Genomic DNA, 10,326 nt, shown 5'->3' with positions numbered 1-10,326 from the left:
CATGAACATAGAACATTGTACTTTTAAGTACAGCAATTGAGTAAATGTACTTAGTTATTTTACACCGCACTGCATGAGGTATGTATTTCTCCCTTTGGTGTCACCAACCAACCATGCAGTCACTGTCTGTCAGTGTGGCTCTATTAGCCCCGCCCACGTTCATCTCTCATCGTGACATCAGAACAAAAGAAAACACGTGGTTTTTGTTATTGCAGGAAGTGTGAAGATGGCGGCGCTATTTGCCGAGAACGCTGTCGGCTGGTCTATTTTCACGTTTGTACTTTTGGTAAGCAAAGACAACGTTGCATTGTCGTTGCCTCCGCGGCACGCGCTTCTGTCACTAGTTCATGACGCTGTGAAAATAGATATAGTTGTATAATTTAGTCAGTAGTGTTGTTACAGACGCTGTCTGTGTGGCTAAGCTAAGCATAGCGCTAACGCACTTACAGCTTTAGCAGAGTGACGAGCTATCCCTCTGTGCATTGAAGTGCGGTGTTTTGGTGCAGTTGTAACGCCATTAAAAAAACAGTAAACACGTACATTTGTTTGCTTATTTAGAACACTAAGTCGTCTTGATTGTTGGACACATTCATACTTGGTATTCTAGAAAAGGCAACTAAAACTCAACGTCACAGTGATCTGTAACTACTGACACTGATTCGCATGCTTGTGTTTCTTTCACCTGTTTGTTGACAAGTTCACGCTGAATAAATATTTCTGTGCGCAGTAATGTGCGCAGTAAAGCGCGATACTAATAATACCAGTGGTGGAAAAGGTCAATTAAAAATATCAATACTGCAATGTAGCCTTGCCCGATGTATTTGATCCATTTTGACAGTTTCATATCTACGAGAGTCTTGGTGACCTAGCCCCTGTGGTCACTGCACGTTCACCAGTACAGCCCACAGCTCTCCGAACATGTATACACATGCGAAATATAAGGTGCTTACCCGCTTGACCCAAATGTTACGTAGCTCTATGGGGTGTTTGTGCAATGTATTAGTGCATATTGTTCAATAAAGAAGTGTTTTAATCCTTTCTCTGGCCGAACCTCGCTTACTTCCACTTAAATTGAGTGTAATTCCATCCTTCATCGGATGCGCCCCGCGCTACCGCCCATTGGGAACTTGAATTCCGACACATTCGGCCACAGATGGGATTAAATCACTTATTTTTGAAAAATATATGGACTAATACATTTCACAAACACCCACAGTGCTATAGTTAACATTTGGGGCACGCCATAGGCTCAGGCTCAGCATGTCATTTGTAGGTGAGGGGACTTTTTTTTCTTTTTGAATATTTAAGTATATAGTATAGCATTTTCACCCTCTGTATATATCCCCTTCTCATACGAGAGTCTTAATCTAAAGCTAACCTCGATGTAGAAACAAAAGTGAAAGTCCGTTAAAAAGTACTCATTATGCAGAAGGTCCTGTTTCACAATTTCTGTCTAGAATTTAAAAAAATATATTTTGAAAATGGCAGATCTACAAGCGATGCAACGATGCAAGCTTGGAGATCTGCTATTTTCAAATAGCCAATGGGGCTGAAGTGGTTAATGTGTGTTTGGTAAAATAATACAAATCTACACAGCAACTAGTATGTTTAAAAATATTTGTAGTAGTAAGAAAGTGCAATGAAATTAGTGGAGTAGAAGAATTGACATACTCCTGTAAAATACCAAAAATTTGTACTATACACTACAGTACTTGAATACATGCACTTAGTTACTTTCCACCACTGAATAATAAACCATTCTTAAATTAAAATAAGATAGAGCCAGATATAAAACCACTGCTTATGGTTGTCTAGATAAATTAGCTACCACATGGTGCCCCCCTTGGCACCATGCAGTCCAGAGTCGAGCAGGCAATGGCAGATCATGTCCGTTGTTGTAAATATCTTAAAACTGGCACGCACCTACTAACAACCTTTCCTCATTTTGAGCTCCATCTACGTCTATGTGTATGTGTTTTTATATGTTGTGACTCGTCTCTCGTTAGCGGTCCGCACAAAGACGTTTTCACTGTTTGGGAACAAACACAACACACAGTCTTGATGTCAGCTGCATGTAATCTGCCTGCCTAAAATTGACATTGGGCTGAATGACGTAGGAAAATAACTTTAGTGCCAGTTTGAACACAAATGGCCCCTGTTTATCTGCAGTACGCACTACTAGCTTTACCGAAGCAATCATCTCAATGGATCTTATTTAGATGCAAAGCCTGTGTCTTTACCTGGCAAGACAAGCAGCTGGAGGCTTAACCCATTCTGAACGGGAACCCGTTTTGGTGTTAGCATCATGTCGTGCTTTAGCTATTGAAAAATAGCAGATCTACAAGCTCATAGCGCGCCACCGAGTGGCGCGCTACGAGCTTGTAGGTCTGCTATTTTTTGAAAAATCGAAGGGCGACTGACATAGAAGACATTTTTAGAATCTGATCTCAGGTCAGAATGGGAAAACTGTCAGGATGTAGAAGACATTTTCAGAATCTGATCTCAGGTCAGAATGACTTAAGTCTGTGGGCCTTTAATTGATCCTGTCTGTGAATGGCAGCCCTTGATCTGAAGGGACTGGTGTTAGCAGTGTCCTCACTGCGTCTTGCATTATGTGACTGGAATATGACCTTGTCGTTTTGAAACTCTTCTTTCCGCTGCTGTCTCTTAATGAGTTTTCTCTGCCCATTATGTGAACAACTTCCTGTTCTGATGTCTGTTTAGTATTAATACTGCAGAGGAATACATTAACAGATGCATCAATCAGCGGGAAGAATCTTTAAAATATCCCCATTACATTATACATAATGATCCTCAGCTGATATACATGTATAGGATGATTAATTGGGGTGTGATTAAAAAGTCAACCTAGCTGTCATTGATTATTATTCTTTCTCTCTGGTGTTAAACAGTGTTTGAGAGTCTGTTTCAATCATGTGCCCAAAATGGTGTGAGGCGGGGTTAGGTGGTAATCTGGTACTCGAGTTCATAGCATAGCAGGGATCGGATCGGCAAACTTTTGTCAAAATTAAATATTCCCAACTGATTTTGATTGTCCATAGGATATACATAACAAATTTAGACTAAATTAAAACTGCTCTCTCACACGTATTCCAGTGTGCCAGTGATCACCCTCCCTCCCCTGCAGCCTAAGTTTGCCTATACTACCCCTGCAGACTAGTATAGCATTTTCACCCACTATCCCCTTATCTGTTACAGGTGTGTTACTGTTTTAGATTGAGCAGATCTATTGCGTAGTAGCTTGCATAATATTGAAGTAATATTACAGTATATGACTGGTGCAGTTCAGGTGATCAGTTCTTTGAACGTTGGATTTGTAAGCCTTCATTTCAGTTATTCTCCAATTTTATATAATGTACGACTAAATAAAGATGTGACAGATCTCAAAGACTTTAACCCATTTTGGGCGGGAACCCCTTTTGGTGTTTTAACTAAGCGTTATGTTATACTTTAGCTCTTGAAAAATAGCAGATCTACAAGCTCATAGCTACGAGCTTGTAGGTCTGCTATTTTTGAAAAATCGTGAAAATGTGGCACACATCTTTGAATATATATTCTTTCAGAAGACTTTTCTTTTATTTCGACGTCGGGCCTAAATGGGTATATCTTTACAATGACTGTGCAAACGGTAATGTTGGTAATTTGGCTAAATTATCCTCTTCATCTTTAGGTCATCCTCGCCTTCTGCTGGGTCTACATCCGTAAATTTCAAAGTCGACAGGAGAGTGAAGTCTTCTCAACCATCACAGCGATATGTGCACTGGCAGTAGCTTTGATAACGTCGGCCCTTCTTCCAGTGGATATATTCCTGGTCTCTTTCATGAAGAACCCCAATGGCACCTACAAGGTAAGCGTCGCTTCCTTTCTTCTCCTCTGTTGCCTGAAAGTTGAATCAAATAAAGCCACAGGGAGGCTTCTTCTCGAGGGACAGCTTGATTTGTTTAGATTCTCATTTTTGTCCAAATTGCCAGCTTGGTCCTTTGACTTGTTGACTAATCTACGAGTTGATTATATTTGTTGTCTTGTTGTAAGTACTGAATTACATTTTCACAATTAGATTCTTGGTTGCATTATTTAAATTACATTTTCAAGTGTAACAGAGTTGTCACTTCTCACACCCACCCCTCATGTGAATGACAGGTACGTTATTGCCACACTCGGGTTGTAATTAGACTCGAATGTTAAGTGGCATGTTTTCTTTCTTTCTTTTTTTAATAAGTCATCATGGCCATCTCATGCATTAGCTGATCAGAAATATAATCCGTTTCATAAAGAAAATTCTTCACTTGGTCCAGAGGGATTTGCAATGCTTATTAGACCTGAAATTAGCGGTTTATTTATTTTTTGCTCATGCTGACTAGTGGGAATAGAAATGTGTCCAAGTGATAAGTGATCTGGCTGAGATCAGGTGAGCTCATTTCAGAGCAATAATAGTCATGGGATATGTAATTAAAGGGGGAGGGGGGTTGGTGTTTTGTAAACCTTTTCATATATTTATTCGGTTGTGTTATATAAGCTCTTAACAGGGAGAACGAAGGTGTTTCTGTCTGTCTTCAGCTTAATGTAAACCAAGCCGTGAACGAGAGCACTGCTATTCCATACAGCTGCCAATGCCTAAGCCTCTTTTATCTCATGGAGTTCTTTACCCATCCAGCATAGTGCTTGCTGGCAAGCCTTGCAAGTTGCAATAATAATGTAGTTTATACTCTGAAGTCACAGATTCATTTTTCTTTACGGCATGGCTCTGTATAGGAGGTGAGCCATATAGAAATGGGTCTGTGAGTCTGTCTGTGTTCGTCACTCAGGGGCTAATCTTGCAAACCACTGGACCGATCATGGCTAATACCGTATTTACAAGCATTCTTCTAGTTAGGCAGAGGAAGTAACCTTTTTCACATAAACAGTATGTATGTTTTATCCTTTTTGAAATATTTCACTTACATTTTGGAAGTCAATGGCAGTTGGATCAGGCTGAAACATCAGGGAATCATACATATACTTACAATTACATACACCTACCCCTTCTGGGGCCATTTTCTTGACATCTGCCTCCAAGTCTCTGCGCTATAGGTGTTTTGTGCGGCAGGTGTTTTGTACACCAGTTGTTTTGTGGTCGGACCTCTTTATTTTTCCTTGCCATATGTACTGTAATAGTTATGTCATATACAGTAGGTGACTGATGTCATAGGCTGTTTGAATTGATTTATTGATTTATTAACAGTTTGCAGAATTACAGTACATTTTAAGTACAACTCGATACAAAAGATGTTAACAGTGAGTGGACGACACCATAAAGCAAAAGCACTTGTTTACAATAGGGCCCACCATTTTCAATTAATCAAAATGACATCCACATGTGTGAGCCATGCTGGTATTAGACCCCGTCTCACACAAGGATTTGTTTTTCACCACTTGTCGTCAAGCAGTGGTTATAAATTTATATCTGGATAAAGTGACAACAAATTGGAAAAAGCAGGACACGATCTGTGTGATAAAATGTGTATTATTATTGTATATTCTTAACTATGAGCCCTTTCTCTTTGAACTCAATTCTAGTGATTGTCTTTCTATTTCCCACATGTAGGACTGGGCGGTAGACAATGTGACGAGAGCGCAAGTTGAAGATATTGTGTTGCATGGATACTACAGTAAGTGCATTTTTTTTTTTTTTTGTGTGTGTGTGTGTGTGTGTGGTAAAACATAATTTGTTCAGTTGCCAGATTTGCGGCACAATTCTGAAACTGTATTCTAACTGTGAATGTACTTCAAGGGAGAATAATTTCAATATTCTCTCTCGATCGACGTTAGCCGTTTGATGATTGTCACATCACATGTGATTGGTGGTAATATTTAGAGAAGGGCTTACTGTACTTTTCCATTTCGGTAGTAATTGCATTGTGATTAGACTATTGATCACTACTTTGTTCTCCAATAAAAAGCATTTAGATCACCTTCCATTCTAAGTAAGTGGGATTAAGAGGATTCCGGTACTAAGAGGCTTTTGGCAAAAGTCAGCCTTAGATCTTAGGCTGCTGAGCTGTTGGATTAGTTTAGAAGTGGTGAAAGGAGCAGTAAACACAATGTTCCACTGTGAGTGCAAATACGTTAGCCTAATTTGTACCGCAACTAGATAATTTGTTATTGCTATGTTGTTATTACACACAGGTAATCTTCAGAGGTGACTAATGTATTATACTGGCTCAGCTCCACAACTCTACTCAGTTAAAAGCGCCAGTCAGATAAAGAACCTGACACACACACAGCACAACAGGCCGTGACGGCATTTCTAGGGAAAATCACTTCATTGCCATAGTCATTAGTCACTATAGAGACAGTGGGGAGACTGAGGCCCGTGTTAATCTTGTGGGAAAGTGGAGATATTTGACTAAATGCACATTTTGTACCGCTTATTTTCTGTGACGGGAGAGGGGAGGGGGGGGGGGGGGGGGGGCACTAAGGGGGATTTATTTTGTCTTTGATTATTAATTATTTCTCTGCTTGAACCCTTGATATCTACGTCGTACAAATTCCATACATTCACAGCTGTATTTGTTGGCCCTGGTTGGCCTAACAGACAGGCCAATCGCAAAGCCATCGTCCATCCAGGCTGTGGGATGTTGTTTATCCTCGGTTGGCCTGACTGAACCAGCCAATGATCGCAGAGCAATCATCTTCCCAGGCTATAGTATAGTGAGGTAGTTTATCCTCGGGTAATCTGCTGTTCTGTAACAGCAGCCAGCTGCCAGCATTTTCACTGAGCTAACTAGCCAATCGCAGATGAGTCATCCCTCCAGGCTATGACAGAAAACTCTACAAAATAATATGTTCATTGTTCAGAAACAGCGGTTAACCCCCGGTTGAGCGATGCAGTGGCTGGAGACACTCTGTTTGGTGGTTTGGTCCGCTACAGGGGTTGGCACTAAAGGTCTTAAGAGCATTTGCCCATCGGCCGTGTAGTGTACAGGTCATGTTTTACAGGTTGTAATTATTCCTATGAGTGACATGCACAGAGGGGGGACGAGCTGGCCTGGGTGAGGCCCTGGACAGACTGTCCATTGTTGTCCAAGTACACACAACAACAAGCTGCCAGACAGGGCAGCAGGCTGCAGTTAGGGAGAGACAGCACTGGGACAGTGGCCTGAGGGTGACTGCCATGTAGATGCATAATACATGGTTGTGAATACTAGTCATCTTACCAAAATCACCCTGTGGTCTGGATTCATTGGGCCAATTTTGCGGGCCCGGGTTGCACACTCCTTGATAACTTCCAATTGTGATTTGCTGTTTATACAAATACAATTGGCTTGACTTGACTGTACTAAATAATTCATAAACTCTACCATTTACTATTACAGCTTCATTGTAATTCTCTTTCAAATCAAACATCTGGTTACACACTGTAACAATCCACCATACAGCAGAGTGGGAGTGAAAAGAAACACATTCTTCATATCGTCTCTACTCTGTTGGAGAGAAAACTTGGATGTCTAGAACCATTCCTTTTTAATCATTTAAAACTTTTTAAATTAGTGAAAATGGACGATCTACAAGCTCACAACACATAGCGGCACAATGTGAACTTCTAGATCTGCATGCAACATTCTTGTATGGTATAATTACGAAAAAAGTGAATATGAGGAGAGGCATTAGGGAGAGTACACAGTTAAATCACCCAAAATAACCGGTAGCTTAACAATGTCATGTTCTTAAGTACTCTTTAACAACAAATCTTACTGGAACCATACAAAAACATTTACGACAGTAAGTTATCTAACCAAATTGACCACAGGTTCACAAAGTGCCCACTCTTGGTCCAGTCCAGCCATATCCTGGGTTCTGACCCAGTCAGTCTTGTTACTGTTGCAAATGCAGTGTCATGTCAAAGACTCCAGCCTAGATGATGAGTCTTGGAAACAGATGCTGGCTTAAACTGTCCGTCAGCAGTGCTGTTCCTAGCCGTCTGTTCTCAAGAGAAACAAGCTGTCTGCATTCCCAGCCAGCTCAATCAAACCAAACCACTTCCATTGGCATAATGGCATCACAAGATTGCCCTTGACAGACTGGGTGGGTACCGTAACAGTACATGTGAGTTCAGCCCACCACTCAGCAGGCCACGATAATATATTTGCCCTCTGAACGCACAAATGTGATTTCATACATGAGATTGATTTTCTGTGTCACCATTGAGACTTTGGATGAGACATATAGCCTTGAAGGGAAACTTCGCTTTTCAGGGACTTGGAAATGAATAATTTAGCAGGCGTAGTCTTGAACGTAGAGTTGTATATCCTATCAGCAATTACATTTCTTTAATGGTCAAACTGCCTGAGACCTGTGTCCACGGTGCATCAGTTACACTGCCTGAGACCCATGTCCATGGAGCAGCAGTTACACTGCCTGAGACCTGTGTCCACGGTGCATCAGTTACACTGCCTGAGACCCATGTCCATGGAGCAGCAGTTACACTGCCTGAGACCTGTGTCCACGGTGCATCAGTTACACTGCCTGAGACCTGTGTCCACGGTGCATCAGTTACACTGCCTGAGACCTGTGTCCACGGTGCATCAGTTACACTGCCTGAGACCCATGTCCATGGAGCAGCAGTTACACTCAAAGGCATTGTCATAGATCAAAAGTAAAGCTTAACGCCAGGTTACCATAGTAATTTGTAAGGCTTTTTTATGACTATCTTTTTATGTGCTAGAGATCTGAAGATGAAATAGAAATCAACGTACAGGAGAGATGTTTCCAGTGAAGCACCCCAAATTACAAGGTTCTTCACGGCATGCCGTCTGTTCTGCGAACAATGGCATTGATTAAAAAAACTAAACGGTTACCTATGCGTGTAGTCTAGTGTACCATGTCCAACACAAGTAGGTTGAACATGAGTTGTACTTTATTTCATAAAAGCATAGTACTGTATTCATCTACTTTATTTAAAGCATAGTACTGTATTATTCATGTACTTTATTTCTGTCATCATAGCTTTTGGAATGTGTGGTTCATGTTCACATAGATCTGTTGTGTCTGTAACCTTTTGGCAGACCCATGACTTTTTAATGCTGTAGAAAAGGTCAGTCACGTTGACGAGTGTCTAACATCATCATAGTTTATTAAAGAACGTGTCACTCAGTTGAACATGCTCTTTGTTGTGGAAATATTTGAAGCTAGTCTTGGTGCGACGGCTTCTGTTCTGTTATGCACACATCGAGACAGGCAGCCCATATTGTGTGATGATGATAACCTTTTGTTAGATTGCCATATAGCATTCATAATTAGCACACCAAACGAACTACTGTCATATTGTGCACAATTTAGGGCTGCAACTATCAATTATCAACTATTCTTTTCCCCTTCTTTTTTTATAATCTTAAAATGAATCGATGAACCACTTACACCCTATATACAGTATACAGTTACACAGTATACTTTGTCACACAAAACAGTGTCATGCAACAATTTGGAAAATAACAGATCTACAAGTACAAGCGTCGCCTATAATGACACGCCCAAAATAGGGATAAAATCTACTGGTTTGAATAGCTGTTGAGCGTCCCTTGTGCCCATGCATTTCTGTGTTTGAATAGCTGTTGAGCGTCCCTTGTGCCCATGCATTTCTGTGTTTGAATAGCTGTTGAGCGTCCCTTGTGCCCAATGCATTTCTGTGTTGCTCTCTCTGCAGCTCTGCAGTGGATGCTTGCTGTAGATTTACAGTATGCCCCATTGTTTGTCGGAGTCGTACACTGGGAAATAGCAGATCTACTTTAGATCTGCTTGCTCCCGAGGCGCCACATCCGTGATTGTATTCTGAGCTTGGAGATCGGCTATTTTTGACACCATCTCTTACGAGTCAGTCGACGGAGTATAGATCTGGCCTCAGAAGATGACACAGTAATGGCAGTGTGTGGTTACATAACGCAGGAATAGCATGCTATTATGTTGCTGACTGTTATTCTTATTTCATAAAATTGTGCAGCCTGTGGTTTTTGGTTCCCGCAGTATAATTTTATGTAAAACATTTGGTGACCTAAAGGTTTTTCCTAATTTTGCACGTCTGAGCATCACTTATTTGTTTACCAGTAGATGGAGACGATGCTCCATGTGAACCACACACTGACTGAGCTCCCCTCAAATGTAACCTTTAAAGTAGATATATTTTAACCCAGTAAGACCAGAGTCTACAAAATGTCTAAAAGAAAAAAAAACAGTTTTGTCTTGTTACAGTTACTGTATCCGTGGTGCTCAAACCTTTTCATGTCAAGGACCCCCAAAACGATATGCATTTGGCCGCGCCGCGGACCCCCC

At 41.0% G+C, this 10,326-nt stretch overlaps 1 protein-coding gene across 2 annotated transcripts in view; it reads left to right on the top strand.

Annotated features, from left to right (window-relative positions):
* The first annotated feature begins 216 nt into the window (after window positions 1-216).
* lmbrd1 (LMBR1 domain containing 1) overlaps window positions 217-10,326 on the top strand; it is a 122,327-nt gene continuing 112,217 nt past the window's right edge. For both annotated transcript variants that reach the window (XR_013965329.1, XM_080782808.1), the window contains exons 1-3: window positions 217-286; window positions 3,692-3,868; window positions 5,606-5,669. Coding sequence is in view for 1 of the 2 variants with exons in the window: in XM_080782808.1 (XP_080638934.1) it covers window positions 227-286; window positions 3,692-3,868; window positions 5,606-5,669 (301 nt within the window). In the remaining variant the exon portion in view is untranslated. The remainder of the gene's footprint in view (window positions 287-3,691; window positions 3,869-5,605; window positions 5,670-10,326) is intronic.

Source organism: Protomyctophum bolini, assembly GCF_963924005.1.
Source record: "Protomyctophum bolini genome assembly, chromosome: 14".
NCBI classification, from domain to species: Eukaryota; Metazoa; Chordata; class Actinopteri; order Myctophiformes; family Myctophidae; genus Protomyctophum; species Protomyctophum bolini.
The sequence above is the reverse complement of the archived record's forward strand: the minus strand, read 5'-3'. Positions and strand labels throughout refer to the sequence as shown.